Raw genomic sequence first — 25,409 nt, 5'->3', positions numbered from 1 at the left:
ACCCTTATGGACCCGTCCCTCTTTTGCGACTTCTTAGGCGACTGCCGGCACCTGCCATAGTTCGGCGAAAACGTTCAACATGTTGAAAATCCAGCGGCGACCAGAAATACGCTACGGCTCTTTGGGCGACTGAGGAGACGACTCACGACCATACAGGCGACATGTCGCGGGGTGAAGCCTGTATGGTCGTGAGTAGTCGCCCAAAGAGGCGTACCTTGTTCTGCTCGCTGCTGGATTTTCAACATGTTGAAATTTTTCGGCAGTCTGCAACAACCTATGACGGGTGCCCGCAGTCACCGAAAAAGTTGCGTAAGTGGGACAGGCCCTTTACTGTAATGATGACATTTAACTGTGCGACTGTCGTGCCGCTGCCGATCGGAACGCCTGTTGATGTTTAGTAGAGAGTAGAGTGTTTGTTCATGATATATGTATTTTTATTTCTATTTATTTTTTACTGCACACTGAATGGACACTGGTTGAGCAACATTTTTTTGTTTCCTCTGGGTATGCGAGTACTCAGGAAAATGACAATAAAGATATACTATACTAAAACTGCGATGACATTTCTCGAGAGGGACATCAGGTTAACTGAGGAATATCTCAATCCACGGGACATCAATGCCACGCTGAGACAATTGCATCTTATACTGTACCTTCAGGGCCATAGATGACCAACAGACCTATCCAGTAAATAAAAAGTTTTAGAAATAGATGAAGCAGTCATTATAGAATCAAGGAACTGCAGATGCTGGTTCACAAAAACTGACACAAATTGCTGGAGTAATTCAGTGGGTCAAGCAGTATCTTTGGAGAACATGAATGGGTGGCGTTTCGGGTCAGGACCCTTCTTCATACTGAGTCCAGCACATTGTGTGTCTATCTTCGGTATAAACCAGCCCCTGCTGTTCTTTGCTTCTACTATAAAGAAATAGAAGCAGATTCAGGCTAGGATAGAACTAGTAGCCTATTCATAAGTTCATAAGTGATAGGAGCAGAATTAGGCCATTTGGCCTATCAAGTCAACTCCATCATTCAATCAAGGCTGATCCACCTTTCCCTCTTAACCCCATTCTCCTGCCTTCTCCAGACACCTGTACTAATCACAAATCTATCTACGTCTGCCTTAAAAATATCCATTGATTTGCCCTCCACAGCTCTGTGGCAAAGAATTCCACAGATTCACCACCCTCTGACTAAATAAATTTATCCTCATCCCCCTTCTAAAGAAACATCCTTTACTTCTGAGGCTATGACCTCTAGTCATAGACTCTCCCACTAGTGGAAACATCCTCTCCACATCCACTCTATCCAGACCTTTCACTATTCTCCCAGTTTCATGGCCCGTCTCAGGTTTAGCAGACACGCTGTATCTCCAAACGTCACTTGTCCATCTCCTCGACAGATGTTGCGTGACCCATTGTGTTACTCCAGCACTTTGTGTTTTACTCCAGATTCCAGCAGCTGCAGTTCCTTGAGTCCTCTCCTAACTGTTGTTGTTCTCCTCAGCTCCCTGGCTGATGATTCCCAAGTCTGGTCTTTAGTGCCCAAGAGGAGTCAGCAGCAGAGTGGGACAAGAGTCGACAAGGAGCAGCTGGGAGAAGATGCAATTCTTAAAACTATTTTGATGACAATTAAAACTAATTGGCATCTCGCAGTTACACCATTCTAGTGCACACTAACGGGTGCAATAGCAACTTTTGCTCTGTTTCATTACATTTGACATTAAAGCAACAATAAAACACTAAAAAGATGTTATGGAGGTGTACAAAATCATGAGAGGAATAGATCGGATCGATGCACAGAATCTCTTGCCCAGAGTAGGGGAATTGTGAACCAGTGGACATAGGTTTAGGGTCAAGTCAAGTCAAGTCAATTTTATTTCTATGGCATATTTAAAAACAACTCCCGTTGACCAAAGTGCTTTACATCAGAGCAGGTACTAACGTGCTACAAAGGTGAGGGGGAAAGATTTATTCTGAACTTTTTTTTATACAAAGGGCAGTGGGTATATGGAACGAGCTGCTGGAGGAGGTAGTTGAGGCAGGCACATGCATAGCATTGGTTTAGAGGTATATGGGCCAAATGCAGGCAGGTGGGACTAGTGTAGCTGGGACATGTTGGACGGTGTGGCCAAGTTGGGCCGAAGGGCCTGTTTCCACGCTGTGTGGCTCTAAGACTCAAAGACACTCTTGACTCTCGACTAACTGGGCTGATGTGCCTGGACTAGAGGAAAGATGAGGCAGCACGAGCCTGGACCTCGCACTTTCCCTGACCTTAAAAATAAAGCACGTTGTCCAAATAAAGAGTCCAATTATTCTGTCACACGCCGGGGTCGTGACTGAATCTCTCGCAGCTGGGAGAGTGGAGTTACACATCCAAATAAGGTTTTGCTACCAGTTTATCTGTGAGTATTCCACAGGGAGTCTGCCTGATTGATGGGAGCAGGAGGTATAATTTCTGGATGAGGGGTTAGCATCAATGCACATTCCCTTGCAGCTTGGGGTTTGATGGCAGTGCTTGGCGCTGGTCAGGTCAGGTCGGGGAGAGGTCCACCCACCCCCCGCCATGGGTACCATGTAATCCCGTGCTACCTGCTCCCTGGTCGGATAGTCGGCGACTAAACCTTCTCCCCCACCTGGTTTGCCAGGTGAGGAGGGGGCTGTGGACCCTCAGCAGGACCAAAAACAAGACCCGTCAAAGGGCGGATGAGCTTCTAGCGAGCCAACGGCCATCCACACTTCAGTAGTGCAATCATGTATAGTCTTCCCACTGAATGGTTAGCACACAACAACGTTTTTTTACCCTCCTCCACCATAGATGAGGCTCGCACCAGGGTCTCTTCCATACCCCGCAACACTGCTCTCTCTCCCCATCCCCGCACTCGCAACAAGGGCAGAGTCCCCCTAGTCCTCACCTTTCACCCCACCAGCCGTCACATACAACAAATAATCCTCCGTCGTTTCCGCCACCTCCAACGTGACCCCACCACTCGCCACACCTTCCCATCTCCCCCCCATGTCTGCCTTCCGCAAAGACCGCTCCCTCCGCAACTCCCTTGTCAATTCTTCCCTTCCCTCCCGTACCACCCCCTCCCCGGGCACTTTCCGTTGCAACCGCAAGAAATGCAACACCTGTCCCTTTACCTCCCCCCTCGACTCCATTCAAGGACCCAAGCAGTCGTTCCAGGTGCGACAGAGGTTCACCTGTATCTCCTCCAACCTCATCTACTGCATCCGCTGCTCTAGATGTCAGCTGATCTATATCGGGGAGACTAAGCGGAGGTTGGGCGATCGTTTCGCCGAACACCTCCGCTCGGTCCGCAATAACCTACCTGACCTCCACTGGCTCAGCATTTCAACTCCCCCTCCCACTCCCAATCCGACCTCTCTGTCCTGGGTCTCCTCCATTGCCAGAGTGAGCAACATTGGAAATTGGAGGAACAGCACCTCATATTTCGCTTGGGGAGTCTGCATCCTGCGGGCATGAACATCGAATTCTCCCAATTTTGTTAGCCCTTGCTGTCTCCTCCCCTTCCTCAGCCCTCGGGCTGTCTCCTCCCATCCCCCAGCCCTCGGGCTCCTCCTCCTCCTTTTTCCTTCCTTCTCCCCGCCACCCCCTATCAGTCTGAAGAAGGGTTTCGGCCCGAAACGTTACCTATTTCCTTCGCTCCATAGATGCTGCTGCACCCGCTGAGTTTCTCCAGCATTTTTGTGTACCTAACGTTTTTTTACTGCACCTTTAGTTTAGTTTAATTTAGATACAGTGCGGAAACAGGTCCTTCGGCCCACCGAGTCCACGCCAACCAGCGATCCCTGCACTTTAACACCATCCTACACCCACTAGGGAAATGTTTACATTTGTCAAGAACAATTAACCTACAAACCTGTACATCTTTGGGATCTCGGAGAAACCCCATGCAGGTCACGGTGAGGACGTACAAACTCCGTACAGACAGCGCCCGTAGTCGGGATCGAACCCAGGTCTCCTGCGCTGCATTAGCTGCAAGGCATCAAATCTACCGCTGTGCCACCGTGACATGTCAGCCTGAAGAAGGGTCTCAACTTGAAACGTCACCCATTCCTTCTCTCCAGGGATGCTGCCTGGCCTGCTGAGTTATCCCAGCATTTTGTGTCTATTTACAAGAATGATCCCAGGTTTGAGTGGGTTAATGTATGACGAGCGTTTAATTGGTCTCTGCCTGTATTCACTACAGGTTAGGCGGATGAGGGGGGACCTCATTGAAACTTACCGAATAGTGAAAGGCCTGGATAGAATGGATGTGGAGAGGATGTTTCCACTAGTGAGGTCATAACCTCAGAATTAAAGGGTGTACCTTTAGAAAAGAGATGAGGAGGAATTTCTTCAGTCAGAAGGTGGTGAATCTGTGGAATTCATTGCCATGGACGGATGTGGAAGCCAAGTCAGTGGGTATTTTCAAGGCGGAGATTGATGGGGTTGAGAGGGAAAGATAGATCAGCCATGATTGAATGACGGAATAGACTTGATGGGCGGAATGGCCCAATTCTGCTCCCAGAACCTATTATCATGCTTCCTCGGGTCCCGTTATATAATTTGGACTGACTATGCTCCTCAACCCCCGCATCTCTCTGTAATCAGTCTGAAGTAGGGTCCAGACCCAAAACATCACCTATCCATGTTCCCCAGAGATGCTGCCTGAACTGCTGAGTTACTTCAGCATTTTGTGTTTTTCCCCAGGAGCTGTGATCTGATCCCGATGTTAATCTCCCTGCCCTGATGTGTACAAGTTCAAGGAATATTTGTGCCAACTTCAAGCAACACCTGGGGTGGCACGGTGGCACAGTGGTCTGATCGCCCGGCGCAAGGCAGCTGAGACCCCCCCCCCCCCCCCCGATGCAGGAGATGATCGCCCCGACTGCCGGCTACGGGAGCCATGATTGTCCCGTCAACGGAAGGCTCGAGGCCCCCGACTGCGGGAGATGAAAGAAGGGAAGAAAATTGAACTTTTTTTTCCACCTTCCATCACAGAGAGGAATGTGGAGGAGTCACTGTGGTGGATGTTTATGTTCAAGTGTATTTTGTGTCTCTTGTTGCTTTTATTGATATGACTATGGCAAATCAAATTCCTCGTATATTGCAAAACATACTTGGCTAATAAAGTATATTTATGATGATTATGATTATGATAAATGTAAAATTGTCCCTAGTGTGTGTAGGATAGTGTAAATGTGCGGGGACCTCTGGTCGGCACGGACTCAGTGGGCTGAAGGGCCTGTTTCTTCGCTGTATCTCTAAACCGGCTGGTGAATATTTCCAGGGACCATGGGCTTGAATGCATTTTCAAGGCATCCAGGCTGCTAATCAATAGACTGCATGGAAGAAAGTCAAACCAAGGGAGAGGAGAACAATTGCAGTGGATTTTACCCACAGTGAGCCCGTCTCTCTGAGCAGAAATAGAACTGCTATTAAAACAATGCTGGAGGCTGGGAGTATATACTCCGCACTGAGTGAATAGACTTAGCAGCTGGTGATCATTTCAGCTGTCAAAACGAGTGCTTTCCTCGGGCAACATTGAAACCGACACCTCAGTCAGGCTAGCTGCTGGCGACAATGTTACACCGTGCTCCTCACTCCTCTTCTCTCTCCGACATTCCTTACGCTCTCAGCATTTGGGCAATGTTCAGTTTAGTTTAGAGATACAGGGCGGATCCAGGCATTTCTGCCCACCAGTGCGGGTGCCGACCAGCAACACCCGCACACTAACACAATCCTACACACACTAGGGACAATTTACAATTTTACCAAGCCAATTAACTTACAAACATGTACGTCTTTGGAGTGTGGGAGGAAACCAGAGATCCCGTTCAAAAGACCACGCAGGTCACGGGGAGAACGTACAAACTCCATACAGATGGAACCCGTAGTCAGGATCGAACCCCGGGTCTCTGGCGCTGTAAGGCATCAACTCTACCGCTGCGCCACCGTGCTGCTCCAATGGTTACCAACCCTGTGTGGCTCGGCATGTGTTGTGCAGTAATACAGTGGGCATTTTGCAGGAGTAGTCCTCAGTTCAGGGCTAATAACCTGTTTGATGCCAGACAGCAAATGAACACGCTATTAATTAAACGGAGAAAGCTGGTGCAAGTGATGGAGACCATGAGAAGCTGCAGCTATTTTGCAAATTCCCATTAGGTTCACTGATTCCCTTCAGAGAGTGAAATCAGTCATCCTTACCCAGTGTGGTCTATACCAACACCAGATGCACAAAAATGTGGTTGACTCTTATTAGATGTATTAGAGTCATACAGCGTGGAAACAGGCCCTTCAGCCCATCTTGCCCACACAGACCAACATGTCCCACCTTCATCAGTCCCACATGCCTGCGTTTGGCGCATATCCCTCTAAACTTAACCTATCCATGTACCTGTTTAAATGTTCGTAAAATGTTCTGACAGTCCCTGCCTCAACTACCTCCTCCCGCTACTTGTTCCATACACCCACCACCCTTTGTGTAAAAGAGTCACCATCAGGTAGGTATGTTACAAAACCTACCTGAATCGCCATTGGGAATCTGCCCTCAGCCATGTCGGCGATTTTGGCGCTGTTTGGAGGGGGCGGGTTTAAAACGCGATTTTTACTAGGCTGTACTAATCGCACATGTTCAGCCTAGTAAATCATTAACGAAAAATCGCTGCAAGACCCGGTCGCAAAAGGTATTATTAGTTTTATAGGCCTCGATAATATAGTTCTAATAGATTTAAAATTACTGTTTCATCTCGCAACCTCTCGCAGCCCCAGGGTTTTATAGAGCAAACAATTAAAGGTATGTACCTTATTTTTACATTAAATGGGGCATATATATAACCCTATATATCAAATTATCTATAACGAATAGCTCATTTTGGGCTTTTTATATCCCGCAGTATTTTTCTCGGCACTTGAGGGCACTAATCCAGCGCTATGTCAACGTTCTAAACCGGCGCGTTCCACATGAACCCACTAGAAAGCCGATTTAAATGGGCATTTATTTACAGCAATTGAACACTAAATTCCTTCCATTTGGCCTATAAATTAATGTAAATTAGATATAAAAATCATGTTATATTGTGAATTATTTGTGAATAATCTTTGGACACTTAGGCTATTTAAAAATGTTAATCTTTCCTTAAGAAATGGCCTGTTGACTATCCAAGATCACAGCTTTTTTGTAATGTCCATTGAAAATCAATAGGGAACAAGATGCTAATTTCCGAGTATGAAAATGGTCATAACTTTTTTAATACTTGAGATATGAAAGTGAATTTGGTGTCAAATTAAACTTATTGTTATGCTTTATCTGATGGGATAAATTGCAGACTTGATTTTTTAAATCTCAAAATTTTGTAACATTGCTACATCAGGTTTCCATTAATTCCCCCCCCCCCCCCCCCCCCCCCCCCCCCCCCCCTCACCTTAAAACTATGACCTCTAGTTCTTGATTCCCCTACTCTGGGCAAGAGAGTCTGTGCATCCACCCGACCTATTCCTCTCGTGATCTTATACACCTCTATAAGATCACCCTTCATCCTCCTGCGCCCCAAGTAATAGAGTCCCAACCTCCTCAAATCTTCCCAGTACCCTTTCCTGCTTGACAACATCTTTCCTATAACACGGTGCCCAGAACTGAACACGATACTCTAAATACACCCTCACCAACGCCTTATACAACTGCAACATGACCTCCCAACTTTTATACTCAATACCCTGACTGGTGAAGGCCAATCTGCCAAAAGCCTTTTTGACCACCCTATCTACTTACGACTCCACCTTCAAGGAACCATGCACCTGCACTCCTAGATCCCTCTGCTCTACAACACTCCTCAGAGCTCTGAAGAAGTGTCCGACCAGAATCATCACCTATTTCTTTTCTCCAGAGATGCTGCCTGGCCCGCTGAGTTACTCTGACACTTTGTGTCTGGCTTGAGTCTTTTCTTCCCATTTGTTTCTTGTGGGGAAGGTCCAGCTGTAGACCAGAGAATGGCAACTGTATCTGTGGAATTCTCTGCCACAGAAGGCAGTGGAGGTCAATTCACTGGATGCTTTCAAGAGAGAGTTAGATTTAGCTCTTAGGGCTAACAGAATCAAGGGATATGGAGAAAAAGCAGGAATGGGGTACTGATTTTGGATGATCAGCTATGATCATATTGAATGTCTCGAAGGGCCGAATGGTCTACTCCTGCAACAATTTTCTATGTTTACTATGACACATGGGATGCTCACTAACTGAGGCCATTAACCTGCCATGGAGCGAGTGGAAAATCTGAGCCTCATCTGGAAGGGTACTTTCATTGTGACTTCCCCTCAGACAGTAATACTCTCTTAATGAGCAGCATAGAAAGATGAGTTACACACCTACAACACTTGTCCTGGGACATCTCCTTGGCTGCCTTCATGGGTCTCCTTCCCTCTGAAAACCTGCTGGAAAAGAAAGGGCAGAATTCGTGAAGAGATACTCAACAATGACTCCTCCAAGAAAGATTATATTCTGAGCTTCCAACATGAGAAAATAACAACCACTCTCTCTACTCACCACCTCATCTTCCACTTGGATAGTTTACAACCCAAAAGTATGGATATTGAATTCTCCAATTGTGAAGTAACGCCACATCATCACCCTCTCTGTTTCCTCCTTCCTAAGCTCTAACCCCAGCCCCCTACTCTGGTGTGCAGCCATTTTTCCCCACCAGTGCCAAAACTGCTCACAATACTCCCAATGCGGTCTGACCAGTGCCTCCGTATTACATAAATGCTGGAGAAACTCAGCGGGTGCAGCAGCATCTATGGAGCGAAGGAAATTAGGCAACATTTCAGGCATAGATGCTGCTGCACCCGCTGAGTTTCTCCAGCATTTTTGTCTACCTTCGATTTTCCAGCATCTGCAGTTCCTTCTTAAACCATTCAGCATTACATCCCTGCTTTGGTACCTCAGCTCTCCAAGGTGTCTCATTGGAGATTCTGCTTTTATATCCCAGTCTAGTTTGGAGTGGTTTACTTTTTAGTTCGGAGACACAGAACGGAAACAGGCCCTTCGGCCCACCGAGTCCATGCTGACCAGCGATCCCCGCACACTAACACTACCCCACACACACTAGGGACAATTTACAATTTTACCGAAGCCAATTAATCTACAAGCCTGCATGTCTTTGGAGTGTGGGAGGAAACCGGAGCACCCGGAGAAAACCCACGCGCTCACAGGGAGAACGTGCAAACTCCGTACAGACAGCACCCGCAGTCAGGATTGAACCTGGGTCTCTAATGCTGTGAGGCAGCAACTCTACCACTACGCCTCTGTGCCACCCCAGCTTCTGCTGATCAAAATGATTTGTGCGGGGCTTTGTGTTCAGAGGCCAAGTGGAAATTAGCTGTTAAAATGACTTCACTTTCGTTGAGTATTTCTAATTATTTGATAAACATGTTCTTTGTTATTTAATTCGATGTTTTTAGCTGCTCTCATGTTGCCAACACTTCAATCAAATCACCCTGCAGTCTCTCTCCTTTGTGACAAAGAAAACAACCACAGCCCATCCCCCATCACAACTATAGTTTTAGTTTAGAGATACAGCATGGAAACAGGCCTTTAGGCCCACCGAGCCTGCGCCGACCAGCGATCCCCATTCGCTAGCACTATCCTACACACACTCGGGACAATTTACAATTATACCAAGCCAATGAATGGGTTTTGGCCCGAAACGTTGCCGATTTCCTTTGCTCCATAGATGCTGCTGCACCCGCTAAGTTTCTCCAGCATTTTTGTCTACCTTCGATTTTCCAGCATCTGCAGTTCCTTCTTAAACAATCTACAAACCTGTACGTCTTTGGAATGTGGGAGGCAATTGTGCACCCGGGGACAACCCACTCAGGTCACGGGGACCACGTGCAAACTCCGTACAGACAGCAACCGTAGTCAGGATCGAACCCGTGTCTCTGCCGCTGTAAAGCAGCAACTCTACCGCTGGGCCACCGTGCCACCCAACAACTAGTTCTCCTCCGTTGATGCAGCTGGTAGAGTTCCTGTACGACAACTCCAGCAACAATTTGAGTCCTGACCTCCAGTGTCATATGTGTGTAGTTTGCACGTTCTTCCAGTGACCTTGTGATTTGCCGCTGCTTGCCCTGGTTACCTCCCGTGCCCCATGGACTGCAGGTCAGTAGATCAATTGGCAAATGTAAATTTCCCCTGGTGTGTGGGCGAGTGGTGAAATCTGCGGGGGATATGGCACAGTGGCGGCAGATTTGGTAGAGATGCTGCCTCTCAGTGCCAGAGACCCGGGTACAGTCCTGACGTCGGGTGCCGGCTGTGTGGAGTTTGCACGTTTTCCCTGTGACTGTGTGAGTTTCCTCCCACATCCCAAAGACACGTGGGTTTGCAGATTAATTGGCCCTCTGTAAATTGCTCCCGGTGTGTAAGGAGTGGATGAGAGAGTGGGATAGCATAAAAACATTGTGAATGGGCAATCGTTGGATGGCATAGTCTCGGTGGGCCGAAGGGCCTGTTTCCATGCTGTATCTGTAAATCTAAAAACTAAAATATGGGAAGAATAATAGGGATCAAAGTGTGTTGTTGTGGGGTTGAGGGGGTTTGCCTTCATGACCACTGATGGACTGTGGAAGCTGTTACTTGTCAAGTGCATTCTGACAACCACCTTCTCTCCTGCTTGCATATTGTTCCTATGTTCATAAGTCATAGGAACTGAATTAAGCCATTCGGCCCATCAAGTCTACTCTGCTGTTCAACCATGGCTGATCTATCTTTCCCTCTCAACCCAATTCTGCCTTCTCCCCATAACCCCTGATACCCTTACAATAGACAACAGACAATAGACAATAGGTGCAGGAGTAGGCCATTCGGCCCTTCGAGCCAATACCGCCATTCAATGTGATCATGGCTGTTCATCCCCAATCAGTACCCTGTTCCTGCCTTCTCCCCATATCCCCTGACTCCGCTATCTTTAAGAGCCCTACCTAGCTCTCTCTTGAAAGCATCCAGTGAACCGGCCTCCACCGCCCTCTGAGGCAGAGAATTCCACTGACTTAACGAATCAAGAATCTGTCAGTCTCTGCTTTAAAAATATCCAATGACTTGGCCTCCACCGCAGTCTGTGTCAATGAATTCCACGGATTCACTCACCACTTTCTGACTAAAGAAATTCCTCCTCATCTCCTCTCTAAAGGTATGACCTTTTATACTGAGGCAGTGCCCTCTGGTCCTAGACTCTCCCATTAGTGGAAACATCCTCTCCACATCCACTCAATCCAGGCCTTTCACTATCCGGTAAGTTTCAATGAGGTCCCCTCTCCCCTCATCCTTCTAAACTCCAGCGAGTACAGGCCCAGTGCCGTCAAACGCTCATCATATATTAACCCAGTTATTCCTGGGATCATTCTCGTGAACCTCCCCTGGATCCTCTCCAAATGCAGTCTGACAAGTGCCGTATGAAGCTCAGCATTACATCTCTGCATTCATATTCAAGTTGTCTTAAAATAAATGCTAAAATTGCATTTGCTTTGCTTACTACCAACGTTTCGGGCAAAGCATTTGCTTTGCTTACTACCAATAGTACTACTGATACTCCCGGTGATGTAATCATGAAACTGGATGCAGCATCTGGCCTGGTAACACGGGTAGTAAGCTGGGAAATGTGGGAGGGGAATGAGCTGAGGTGAAGTCCCAGGTGGATCGACTGCAGGTGCTGGTCTCGTTCTCTCAGGAGTTTCCCCTGGTTGTGTTGTGTCTGTGACTGAATGGAAATCTTTGTGCGTTGAGAGTAGGATGCTCTTGGCTGCAGCTGATGCCCCAGCTAAAACCACCACCACACCAGCACTGAATCTGGGACTTAATGAAAAGAGACTGTGTTCCCTTTCAGAATGTTTAGTTTAGTTTGGAGATACGGTGTGGAAACAGGCCCTTCGGCCCACCGAGTCCGTGCCAACCAGCGATCCCCGCACATTAACCCTATCCTACACACACTAGGGACAAGTTATATTAATACCAAGCCAATTAACCTACAAACCTGTACGTCTTTGGAGTGTGGGAGGAAACAGAAGATCTCGGAAAAAACCCACGCAGGTCATGGGGAGAACGTACTAACTCCGTACAGACAGCACCCGTAGTCGGGATCGAACCTGGGTCTCTGGCGCTGTAAGCGCTGTAAAGGGCCTGTCCCACTTTTGCGAGTTATTCGCGAATTCACCAGAGATTTCAAACTCGCAGAATGTTCGTAACAAGTCCGTAGGAGTCCGTGGATATATCGTAGCGGCTCGGTATGCCAGCAGTAGGTACTCGGGGCTATTTTTTTACTCGTGAACATTTTTCATCAGGCTGAAAAAACGTCCCGACTTACCTGATGTCCCGAGTACCCATGGCTGGCATAACGAGCCGCTGCGATATATCCACGGACTCCCACGGCCTCGTTACGAACATTCTGCGAGTTTGAAAAGTCGGGAGAATTTGTGAATAACTCGGGAAAGTGTGACAGGCCCTTAAGGCAGTAACTCTACCGCTGCACCACCTTGCCACCCATAGCGTTCTGCAGCCAATTAAGTACTTCTTAGAGTGTGTCGAGTTTTATAATATGGTATAGACCAACAACATCATGCCAGTCAATTGCTTGTAGGCTGGAAAGAGGGGTTATACAACTCACTCAATCTATTGCACATCAAACAAAGCCTGTTTACCCAGGCACTCTGGTATGGGCCTGCAACCTGAAATATCATCAACTCCTTCTCTCCAGAGCTGCTGCCTGACTCGCTGTTACTCCAGCATTTTGTGTCTATCTTCGGTGTAAACCAGCATCTGCAGTTCATTCCTACCCAGAAAACAAAGTATACTTGATGTGTAGAACTGAGAGAGCTTCTCCCTCCCAGCGAAGGCAGGGTCATTTCCTCAGATAAATACAATGAGGATATTTACAGTTAAATATGTGTAAAATCCATTTCATTTGCCTACGGCACTGTGATCATCAAGCCAATTCATCATCTACATCGGTGATTTCTTGAAGTCATATAAATCTTCATAAATCATAAAATATAAATCTTCCCTCTAGTTTAGAGATACTGCACAGAAACGGGCCCTTCGACCCACCGTGTCTGCACCGACTAGCGATCCCCACACACTTACACTATCTTACACACATTTACACTTATACCAAACCAATGAATTTACAAACAAGCATGTCAACTTCTACCGTTGCACCATCGAGAGCATCCTTACCAACTGCATCACAGTATGGTATGGCAACTGCTCTGTCTCCGACCGGAAGGCATTGCAGAGGGTGGTGAAAATTGCCCAACGCATCACCGGTTCCTCGCTCCCCTCCATTGAGTCTGTCCAAAGCAAGCGCTGTCTGCGGAGGGCGCTCAGCATCGCCAAGGACTGCTCTCACCCCAACCATGGATTGTTTACCCTCCTACCATCCGGGAGGCGCTACAGGTCTCTCCGTTGCCGAACCAGCAGGTCGAGGAACAGCTTCTTTCCGGTGGCTGTCACTCTACTAAACAACGTACCTCGGTGACTGCCAATCACCACCCCCCCCCCCCCCCCCCCCCCCCCCCCCACTTATTATTATTTATTCAAATCGTTGCTATGTCGCTCTTCCAGGGAGATGCTAAATGCATTTCGTTGTCTCTGTACTGTACACTGACAATGACAATTAAAATTGAATCTGAATCTGAATCTGAATCTTTAGAGTGTGTGAGGAAAGCGAAGATCTCAGAGAAAACCCACGTGGTCACGGGGTGAATGTACAAAGTACCCGTAGTCAGGATCGAGCCAGGATCTCTGGCGCTGTAAATCGGCAACTCTACCGCTGCGCCACCATGCTGCCCATGCTGTTGATGGGTCCATTTTATGGGTCTTGAGACGGCTAAGGTGGCCGATCCTGGAGCGAGAAACTTTATGTTCCTCTCGATGGATGCCCGTGTGTGACACCGTTTGCCGTGGGGAGACTGGTGCCCAGACAGTCACCGCAGGGTCCATGTCAGAGACAGACCCAGGTCCAAGATCACGGACTCCACCACAGTTGGGAGTCTCCCCCTGCTGCAGCCTTCTTCCACCTTCTCAGATGTTGTGGTGTCCACTCGCAATATCCTTCCAAACCTGAAGTTGCCCCTCAGGTTCCTATTAAATCTTCCCCCCCCCTCACCTTAAACCGATGTCCTCAAATATGCCATTCAAGAAGAAGGGGGCTGGTCCGACTGTGATTCCCTGCCTTCCCTGGGAACCTTTTAACCCTTTGTGTATCAAGAATCTATCTACCATAGACTTAGAAATCTGCAACAACACTCCTTCCACCATCTCTGGAAAAGAGCTCCTAAGGCTCATGACCCAACGATTCATCTCGAATATGTCTTCAATGGTAAAGGTATTGGTTGAAGAAGGAATCTCATTACCACCACTCAAGGGGCAAGTAAGGATGGGCATTAAATACTGGCTCAACATATCAACCCCATATGTAGGAGGTGAGTGCAGATGCTGGTTTACACCGAAGATAGACACAAAACGGTGGAATAACTCAGCGGGCCAGGCATTGAAGGAATTGGTTGTGATCCTACACAGGTTGAGCTAATATTTAAAAAAAAACATTTTTAAACAGTGAGGCATAGTTCCAGAAAAGATCCTCCCTGTCTGGAGAAGGATCCTGACCCCAAACACCACCTGCCCATTTCTTCCCTGACCTACTGAGTTTCTCCAGCATTTTGTGTTTTGTTTTAGTTTCCAGCATCTGTAGTCTCTTGTGCCTCCTCTCTGTATCCACCCTAATCGAGATCCTTCAGGATAGACACACAAAGCTGGAGTACCTCAGCAGGTCAAGCAGCATCTCTGGAGAAAAGGAATAGGTGACGTTTCGTGTCAAGACCCTTCTTCAGATCCCGACGAGATCCCTCAGGATATCAGATGTTTCTATCGATACAGAGGAATATATAGTGACACAATGGTCCACTGCTCTGCTTTGTAAGTGTGCCATGGGAGTTTTTTGCATTGAATTGAGTGTGAAGACCTCTTCTGGAAGACAGGAGGGAGATTCTAAGAGTGGAAGAGTGGGGAATTAAGAACAGTTTGCGTAACAGGGTATAGGCTGGGGCCCAGAGTTGGAGATGGAGAGGGAATGAGGGGGAAGTCTTCTGACAGGGGAAAACCAATTGGACAGGGCGAGGCAGTGCAGAGATTTTGAAAAGGATAGAAGGCAGAGCGATCAAATGTGAAAAAAAAAACCCATATCACACATAGCATAGACACAAAACACTGGAGGAACTCAGCGGGACAGGCAGCATCTCGGGAGACAAGGAATGGGTGACGTTTCGGTTTGAAAAATCACCCATTCCTTCTCTCCAGAGATGCTGCCTGTCCCGCTCAGTTACTCCAGCATTTTGTGTCCATCTTCGATTTAAACCAGCATCTGCAGTTCCTTCCTACATATATAATACATAGGATATATGTTACAGTCAGGCAAATCCTTTTTAAATGGACAGTGAAATTACTTAAGGTTTCGGCCCGAAACGTCACCTATTTCCTTCGCTCCATAAATGCTGCTGCACCCGCTGAGTTTCTCCAGCATTTTTGTCAAGTCATCAACTCTGCGGCTGTACTTTACAATGGGATACAAAAACTGGTAATAACAAGAAATAACATGAAAATACTCTCAGAGGGGAAGGGATAATTATATGTGGTTCAGCTGTACCTGTGATGATCAAGGCTCCTGCTCATCCTTACTGCTTCCCCTTATCATTTGTTGTGAGCTTGCACAGATCAGATGGCAAGAATAAACATGTGGCAGTGGGTCACACTGAAAAGTCCCATTCTATACACAGTAATGGTGGGACATTGCAATTAGGGTGATACTGGTGAATTGGCAGTGATAAGTAAAGGTGGGGATATGTTCAGACAACACACAGACAGAAACAGACAGGCACCAAACGCTGGAGTAACTCAGCGGGTCAGGTATCATGTGTAGGAAGGAACTGCAGATGCTGGTTTAAACCGAAGATAGGCACAAAATGCTGGAGTAACTCAGCGGGCCAGGCAGCATCTCTGGAGGGAAGGAATGGGTGACGTTTCGGGTGGAGACCCTTCCTCAGACTGGGAGTCAGGCGAAAGGGAAACGAGAGATATGAAGAGGTACAAAGAACAGATGAATGAAAGGTGTGTGGAAGGACAAAGCAGACACCGACACACACAAAACAGATACATTCACACACACACACAGACACACACACACACAAGGAGAGAGACAGAAGAAAATAAAAGGAAATAAAGAGTGGACGATCAGAGGAAAGATGGTCAGATAGGGAGAGAGAGAAGGAGAGAGAAACTGTGACAGAAAGATGTATATGGGGAAAGAGAGACAGGGAGAGACAGACAGAGACGGAGAGTTAGACTGATGGAGGCAGGCAGGGGACAGAGAGGGAGAGGGACAGGGATGCAGTTTAATTGCGGGGGCGGGGGTGAAAACATGGAAGACAGGGTCAGATTGGGGGGGGGGGGGTGAAACAAAGAGAATGGAGGAGAGGCTGTGAATGGAGGGAGTGGAAAGAGTGAAAAGAAAGAGAGAGCGGGCGACATTTGCCGGGTTATGGGGGGGGGGCTGGGGGGGGGGGGAACAAGACAGGAATAAATCCAGACCCTGCCACAAAGTCGAATCAGTTAAGGAGAGCGAACATTAACAAACACCGCCACCCCCCCTCCCCACACATTGAACATTAAAGTAAGTGGAATCCGCGTTTACAAACAGACATGGGGACTGACTGTAAGATTGCAGCAGGAACCTGAATCTGCAAGTCTGGGTGAAATCTCACATTCCTGCACGGCAATGAATGAATGAATGATTGAATGAATGAATGAAGCCCGGCACCTCGACACTCGATATACAAAGAGCTTTTACCCGAATTCCATCTCCACCTCGGAGATATCGGCCAGGATGAGAAGGATCGCCAGCAGAGTGAGGAGTCCGAAGAGCCAAGTGGTGAATCCCAGGCGCATTGTGTGTCGCTGGCTGTCAGGCGGCCGGTCCTGCCCCAGTTACTACACTGGCCGCAAGTTGCTGCCACCTTCACCCCCTCCCCAACTCTCGCCCCCTCTGTGTGTGTGGACCAGGGCGCTCTCTCTGCTTCACCACTGTCGTGTCCCACTCCTTGTCTCTGTGTGTGTGTTTACCGGCTCTCTCTCTCCGTTGCGCCGCTGTATGTGTGTGTGTGTGTGTCCTTGTCTGTGTGTTTACTCCCCACCCTCTCTCATTCACCGCTGTGTGTGTCTGTGTCTCTGTGTGGTTTACCGGTTCTCTCTCTCTCTCTCTGTTTGTCCGACTCACTCCTCATACGTGGTGTGTGTGTGTGTTCGATCCTTTCCTGTGTGTGTGTGGCTCACTTGTTATCTGTGTGTGTTTGTCTCACCCATTGTGTGTGTGTGTGCGCGTTTCACGGCTTCCCCTCTCACGCCCTCTCTCTGTGTTTCACCCACTGTGTGTTTCACCGGCTCTCCCCCTCTCCTCCCCTCCTCTCTCCCTATCTTCTCGCCTCTCTCCCCTCCCATCCTCTCCTCTCCCCTCCTATCCTCTCCCCCTCCTCTCCTCTCTCCCCCTCCCCTTCCCCTCTCCTCTATCTCTCTCCTTCCTCTCTTCCCCTCCTCTCTCCCACCTCTCCTCTCCCCTCCTCTCTCCCCTCCCCTCCTCTCTCCCTTCCTCTACTCTCTCCCCCTTCTCCCTTCCCCTCCTCTCTCCCCTCCCGTCCTCTCTCCCCTCCTCTCTTCTCTTCCTCGCCTCTTCCCTTCTCCTCCTCTCCTCCTCTCCTCCTCTCCTCCCCTCCTCTCCCCTCTCACTGTAACGGCAGCCTGCTCTTTACCGCCTGTGTCTGTCTGTCTGCTCTTCCCTCCACCGGGTTGAATCCACTTCCCGTTCTCAGCTGCCCAAATCTCAACTCTTCCCTTTTCTTCCTCTCCCCGTGCTCGCGTTTCCAATGTTTTCCTGGAGTCCGGTGGGACTGGACCGCCTGCCCACTTGTATTTACACAGGGCTGCAGGAGAAGGGGCCACAACGAGAACGTTTCTTACAAACGCCCCTCCCAAGACACCGCCGCTCTTACAACATGGAAACATAGAAAAATAGGTGCCAGTCGGCCCTTCGAGCCAGCACCGCCATTCAATGTGATCATGGCTGATCATCTAAAAACAGTACCCAGTTACTGCTTTCTCCCATATCCCCTGATTCCGTTAGCCCGAAGAGCTAAACCTAACTCTGTAGAACTCTCTCAAAGTGAGAGTGCCCTTGGTTAAAATCCACCCGGATTCCTGCACCCGTTCAGACCCAGCCCTTTAAACCTTTGTGAAAGCCAGGCGCAGTTATAGAAACATAGAAACATAGAAATTAGGCGCAGGAGTAGGCCATTCGGCCCTTCGAGCCTGCACCGCCATTCAATATGATCATGGCTGCTCATCCAACTCAGTATCCCGTACCTGCCTTCTCTCCATACCCCCTGATCCCCTTAGCCACAAGGGCCACATCTAACTCCCTCTTAAATATAGCCAATGAACTGGCCTCAACTACCCTCTGTGGCAGAGAGTTCCAGAGATTCACCACTCTCTGTGTGTGGGAGTCCGGTTATTTTAAGCTAATGCCTTGAACTCACACGCTGCATCGTCTACCCTGAAAATAGGCACAACATGCTGTACAGGCAGCATCTCTGGAGAGAAGGAATGGGCGAAGCGAAACACCGGGCTTATTTGGAACCATGTCTATCAGCTATGACTGCACCAAATGGCAGGGCTGGCCATCGGGGCTGAATGGCCTATTCATGCTTCCATTTCCTATGTTTCTAAGTGAAGAATTATTTACAATTCAAGAATGCCTTACATCACTGAACCAAAGCACCTTTATTTTTGCTAAAGAAGGAGTTTTTATTGCACATTCACAGTTCACAACGCAATACATTAGTTAAAACTGCTATTCATGCAGTTTGCAAACATCACCATCAGATTACAGCATTGTCGTTATATCCATGCAGTTGAGCCCCTGCAGCGACCAACATTCATGGAAGGCTCCAAAGTCTCCCGCAACAGTGGAACAGATGGAGAGTGGCTGCCTCACAGCGCCAGAGACCCGGGTTTGATCCTGAGTTTGATTACAGAGTTTGTACGTTCTCCCCGTGACCTGCGTGGGTTTTCTCCAGGAGCTCTGGTTTCCTTCCACACTCCAAAGACGTTCAGGATTGTAGGTTCATTGGCATCTGTAAATTGCTTCTAGTCTGTAGGATAGAACTGGTCTATGGGTGATCACTGGTTGGTTGCGGACCCGGTGGGCAAAAGGTTTCCACGCTGTGCCTCTAAAAACTAAAATGCTGCATCATCCCTCTCCAGGGACACATTTTGATTTGATTTTTGATTTTGATTCAATTTATTGTCATTGTCTTCAAGTAAGAGACAACGAAATGCTATTTCCCATACAGTCACACGAATAAAAAAAAACACAGAACACGATAGTCCACAACACAAACATCCCCACAGCGGCAACAAAGTTCCCCACTGTGAGGGAAGGAACCAAAGTCCAGTCAACTTCCTCGCTGATGTTCCCCAATGGTTGTGGGCTCCCAAGCCCACCGCAGTCGCCGCTATGGGCGGCCCGATGTTCAGGCCCTCTTGCCGGGAACGATGGAACCCCGAGAACATTCTCAGCGGCCTGGATCTCTGAATCGGCCACTTCCTACTGGAGTCTGCGGCTCCCGAAGTCCACAGGCCGAGCTGGGTGGAGATTCAACACTGGTGGCCCCGGCAAAGGGTCCCAGGACTCCGCGATGTTGGCAGCTCCGCAAAGCACAGCTTCGCGATGTTGATGCAGCAGGCACGACACTCCGGAGCTTCAAACGGCGATCCCAAGTAAGGCATTGCCCGCTCCGCGATCTCTCCAGTGAGGCGCCGCCGCTGTTGAAGCTCTGGTCTGGTCCCCGGCAGGAAACGCCGCTCCAATCCAGTTGGTTGGCCGCGAGGTGGAGGGCGAGGGCACGACTCGGAGAATAGTCGCATCCTCGCCAGGAAGTGACTGAAGGACCGTTTCCCCCCTTACCCTACCTCCCTCCCCCACATATAAATACAAAAAAAATCCCCCAAAAACGTACTTTAAACATAATAAAAATAAAAAAGATAAAAAGACAAACAGAATGTAGGCAGAGGCAACAGCATCACCGGATGTCAATGGGCACAGCCCTAAGCCTGGAAGAATGGCAGGCAGTCGACTCGGGTAGAACCGGTTGTGCGGCACGATGGCACAGCAGTACAGTTGCTGCCTTACAGCGCCAGAGACCCGGGTTGGACCCTGACTACGGGTGCTGTCTGTACGAAGTTTGTACGTTCTCCCCGTGACCTGCGTGGGTTTTCTCCGGGTGCTCCGGTTTCATCTCGCACTCCAAAGACAAGCAGGTCTTTGTAGGTTAAATGGATTCTGTAAATTGTAAATTGTCCCTAGGACAGTTCTAGCATACGGGGATCGTTGGTCAGCACGGACTCGGAGGGCCGAAGAGCCTGTTTCCGCGCTATATGTCTAAATTAAACTATACGAACTCTCGACTGCCCGCTGCCTGGACCTGTGAATGGCCATCTTGGCCAAGCAGCAGTGAACTAAAACACTTTGCCTCAACCCGGTGAATTACTTTTGAATTTTAGAGGATGTTTTAAATGTAGGAAAGCCAACAGCTAAACTGTGAACTGTAGACTCCCATACACATAGCACAGTGCCACACACTAGCGGCCGAGAAACAAAAAACATGCAGATGCTGGAAATCTGAGATGAAATCAGAAACATAGAAACATAGAAAATAGGTGCAGGAGTAGGCCATTCGGCCTTTCGAGCCTGCACTGCCATTCAATATGATCATGGCTGATCATGCAACTCAGTATCCTGTACCTGCCTTCTCTCCATACCCCCTGATACCTTTAGCCACAAGGGCCACATCTAACTCCCTCTTAAATATAGCCAATGAACTGGCCTCAACTACCTTCTGTGACAGAGAATTCCAGCCGTTCACCCACATGAATAAATAAGCAGATGCAGTGCAATAAACAGATAATGGTCTATTAATGTTCAGAGTTTTGTTTCAGTTGAGTTTAATAGCCTGATGGCTGTGGGGAAGTAGCTGTTCCTGAACCTGGACATTGCAGTCCTCAGGCTCCTGTACCTTTTACCTGAAGGTAACGGGGAGATGAGTGTGTGGCCAGGATGATGTGGGTCCTTGATGATGCTGCCAGCCTTTTTGAGGCAGCGACTGTGATAAATCCCCTCGATGGTAGGGAGGTCAGAGCCGATGATGGACTGGCCAGTGTTTACTACTTTTGTAGTCTTTTTCGCTCCTGGGCGCTCAAGTTGCTGAACCGAGCCACGATGCAACCGGTCAGCATGCTCTCTACTGTGCACCTGTAGAAGTTAGAGAGAGTCCTCCTTGACAAACCGACTCTCCGTAATCTTCTCAGGAAGTAGAGGCGCTGATGTGCTTTATTTATAATTGCATCAGTGTCCACGGACCAGGAAAGATCTTCAGAGATGTGCATGCCCAGGAATTTGAAGCTCTTGTCCCTCTCCACCATCCTTCTGCAGTTGTACAGGGCCCTAGTGAGACCACACCTGGAGTATTGTGTGCAGTTTTGGTCTCCTAATTTGAGGAAGGACATTCTTGCAATTGAGGGAGTGCAGCGTAGGTTTACAAGGTTAATTCCCGGGATGGCGGGACTGTCATATGCTGAGAGAATGGAGCAGCTGAGCTTGTACACTCTGGAGTTTAGAAGGATGAGAGAGGATCTCATTGAAACATATACGATTGTTAAGGGCTTGGACACGCTAGAGGCAGGAAACATGTTCCCGATGTTGGGGGAGTCCAGAACCTGGGGCCACAGTTTAAGAATAAGGAGTAAGCCATTTAGAACGGAGACGAGGAAACACTTTTTCTCACATAGAGTGGTGAGTCTGTGGAATTCTCTGCCTCAGAGGGCAGTGGAGGCAGGTTCTCTGGATGCTTTCAAGAGATAGCTAGATAGGGCTCTTAAAAATAGCAGTCAGGGGATATGGGGAGAAGGCAGGAAAGGGGTACTGATTGGGGATGATCAGCCATGATCACATTGAATGGCGGTGCTGGCTCGAAGGGCCAAATGGCCTACTCATGCACCTATTGTCTATTGTCTATTGTTTATTGTCTATTGACCCGATGATATAAATGGGACTGTGGGTCCCCATCCTACCCCTTCCAAAGTCCACAATCAGTGCCTTGGTTTTGTTGATGTTGAGGGCCAGGTCATTGTGCTGGCACCATTTGGACAGTCGGTCGATCTCTCTTCTATACTCTGACTCGTCCCCATCAGTGATACGTCCCACAAAAGTGGTGTCGTCAGCGAACCTGATGATGGAGTTCGCACTATGACCGGCTGCGCAGTCATGAGTATAGAGTGCGTATAGCAGGGGGCTGAGCACGCAGCCTTGAGGTGCTCCCGTGCTGATTGTTTTTGAGGCTGACATATTTCCACCAATACGAACAGTCTGTGGTCTGTGGATGAGGAAGTTGAGGATCCAATTGCAGAGGGGTGCGCAGAGACTCAGTTTTGAGAGCTTGGTAACCAGCTTGGAGGGGATGTTTGTATTAAATGCCGAGCTGTAATCAATGAATATATGAGTCTGAGCCTGACATATGTGTTTTTGCTGTCCAAGTGGTCCAGAGTGGAGTGGAGAACCAGCGAGATCGCCGAGTTTGTACCAACCCTTGTACACTCGCACTATCCTAGGGACAATTTACATTTACAGAAGCCAATGAACCTACAAACCTGTATGTCTTTGGAGTGTGGGAGGAAACCTGAGCTCCCGGAGTAAATCCACGCGGTCACAGGGAGAACGTACAAACCCCGTGCAGACAGCACCCGTAGTCAGTCTCTGGTGCTGTGAGGCAGCAGCTTCACCGCTGCTCCTCCAACCCTTTGCATCCTTTTGTCTCTTTCATGTTGGTCGCTGCCATTAACTGGTCTTTAACTGAAGATCAGCACTTGGTCCAGACAGGCTGGATTGAGTCATGTCTCTGGACTGAATTACTCTGTACTAGTCAGGTAATGAGGCCGCCACAGGCAATGAAAGATATTGGAGCAGCTAATTCTAATGCAGGTATGAAAATTATTCCAATGCAAATGTCAAATCACTTACTGCACACTGAGATTTTGAAGCTAACTCTAATGTCAACGCTGCAAAAGATCATTTAAGAAAGCTCACACAATGACAAATTGAAATGAGTGCCTATTGAATCAAATTGTTTGGGAATAATGTCTCTTGACCAACTAATCACATGTTGCTTTACCTCCCCCCTTGACTCCATCCAAGGACCCAAGCAGTCTTTCCAGGTGCGGCAGAGGTTCACCTGCACCTCCTCCAACCTCATCTATTGCATCCGCTGCTCTAGATGTCAGCTGCTCTACATCGGTCAGACCAAGCATAGGCTTGGCGATCGCTTCACCCAACACCTCCGCTCAGTTTGCATTAACCAACCTAATCTCCCTTTCTGTCCTGGCCCTCCTCCATGGCCAGAGTGAGGACCACTGTAAATTAATGGAGCAGCACCTCATATTTCGCTTGGGTAGTTTACATCCCAGCGGTATAAAAATGGACCTCCAATTTCAGGTAGTCCCTACTTTCTCCTCCCCTTCTCAGCTGTCCCTCAGCCCACTGGCTGCACCTCTTCCTTTCTTCTTCCTGTCCCCCCCCCCCCCCCCCCCCCCCCCCCCCCCCAGATGTTCCCGATGATGGGCAAGTCCAGAACGAGGGGTCACAGTTTAAGGATAAGGGGGAAATCTTTTAGGACCGAGATGAGGAAAACATTCCTCACACAGAGAGTGGTGAATCTCTGGAATTCTCTGCCACAGAAGGTAGTTGAGGCCAGTTCATTGGCTATATTTAAGAAGGAGTTAGATGTGGCCCTTGTGGCTAAAGGGATCAGGGGGTATGGAGAGAAGGCAGGTACGGGATACTGAGTTGGATGATCAGCCATGAGCATATTGAATGGCGGTGCAGGCACGAAGGGCTGAATGGCCTACTCCTGCACCTATTTTCTATGTTTCTATGTTTCTATGTCAGGCAGCATCTCTGGAGAACATGGATAGATGACGTTTCGGGTCGAGACTCCTCTTCATGTTCTCCAGGAATGCTGCCTGACATGCTGAGTTACTCCAGCACTGTTTAGTTTAAATGGAGCACAGGAAACAAGCACCCGGAAGGAATGGGTGACGTTTCGGGTCGAGACCCTTCCTCAGACTCAAAGTTGAAAGGCAGTTTGGGAGTAGGTTGCTGGCGAGTTGCAAGGGAGAGTGTGGTCTGGGACTCCAGTGAGCGTGCACGTGGGGGGGGGGGGGGGGGGGGGGGGGGGGTGATGGGGGGAGGGGGGAGGGGGGGGGGGAAGGGGGAGGGGGGGGCCACACACATCACAAATGCTGAACCATCAGGATCTCTGAAAAATCAGACGTCAGATAATGGAGTTTTCTTGTGCACAGAATGCCGAATCTTGCAGAAAGAGACCAACACACTGAACTGCCAGGAGTGGTTGACTATCACCAAGGCAACCAAACCAATTACCCCTGCAGAAGTTTTACCTCATAGGGCTGAGACTTCCCTCCAGGATACCTTGGTAAACAGACAAATTACATCCCCATTACCAGCGTGATGATTCATCTCCAAATCATATCTGAAACTGCAAATTTTCTTTAAGCCTAATGCATGAATTAATAAGCATCCAATATCTGTAACTGTGAATCATAATAAACCAGCTTACAGAATGACTTATTTACGAGCTGAGTGTCGTCGACATATAGGTTTCTGGTGAAAATGATGATTTAGCTGTCTGATCCCAACCTCACGGAAAACCAGTCCGTCCAGCTGAAGTTTTGGGTTTTTAGTTTTGGAGATATGTTGCGGAAACATGCCCTTCGGCCCACCGAGTCCACGCCGACCAGCGATCACCCTGTGCACTAGTTCTATCCCACACACTAGGAACAATTTGCAGAAGCCAATCAACTTACAAACCTGCACGTCTTTGCAGTGTGGGAGGAAACTTCTTAAGGGGTTGGACAGGCTAGATTCAGGAAGATTGCTCCCGATGTTGGGGAAGTCCAGGACAAGGGGTCACAGCTTAAGGATAAGGAGGAAATCCTTTAAAACCGAGATGAGAAGAACTTTTTTCACACAGAGAGTGGTGAATCTCTGGAACTCTCTGCCGCAGAGGGTAGTCGAGGCCAGTTCATTGGCTATATTTAAGAGGGAGTTAGATGTGGCCCTTGTGGCTGAGGGGATCAGAGGGTATGGAGAGAAGGCAGGTACGGGATACTGAGTTGGATGATCAGCCATGATCATATTGAATGGCGGTGCAGGCTCGAAGGGCTTAATGGCCTACTCCTG

The 25,409-nt window shown here is 48.5% G+C and overlaps 1 protein-coding gene across 4 annotated transcripts in view; it reads right to left on the bottom strand.

The window, feature by feature from the left end:
• The window catches only part of st8sia2 (ST8 alpha-N-acetyl-neuraminide alpha-2,8-sialyltransferase 2), a 35,554-nt gene extending 18,213 nt beyond the window's left edge, over nucleotides 1-17,341 (bottom strand). Inside the window, exons 1-3 of one of the 4 annotated variants that reach the window (XM_055661474.1) lie at nucleotides 16,896-17,341; nucleotides 14,815-14,917; nucleotides 8,371-8,436 (exon numbers count right to left, since the gene is read on the bottom strand). In XM_055661474.1, coding sequence (XP_055517449.1) covers nucleotides 8,371-8,436; nucleotides 14,815-14,834 — 86 coding nt within the window. In that variant the 5' untranslated portion in view covers nucleotides 14,835-14,917; nucleotides 16,896-17,341. The remainder of the gene's footprint in view (nucleotides 1-8,370; nucleotides 8,437-14,814; nucleotides 14,918-16,895) is intronic. The other 3 variants (XM_055661475.1, XM_055661472.1, XM_055661473.1) reach the window with 3 other exon arrangements.
• Nucleotides 17,342-25,409: the final 8,068 nt, after the last annotated feature.

Source organism: Leucoraja erinacea, chromosome 33, assembly GCF_028641065.1.
Source record: "Leucoraja erinacea ecotype New England chromosome 33, Leri_hhj_1, whole genome shotgun sequence".
Classification (NCBI taxonomy): domain Eukaryota; kingdom Metazoa; phylum Chordata; class Chondrichthyes; order Rajiformes; family Rajidae; genus Leucoraja; species Leucoraja erinaceus.
This window is presented reverse-complemented; position numbering and strand designations above follow the sequence as displayed.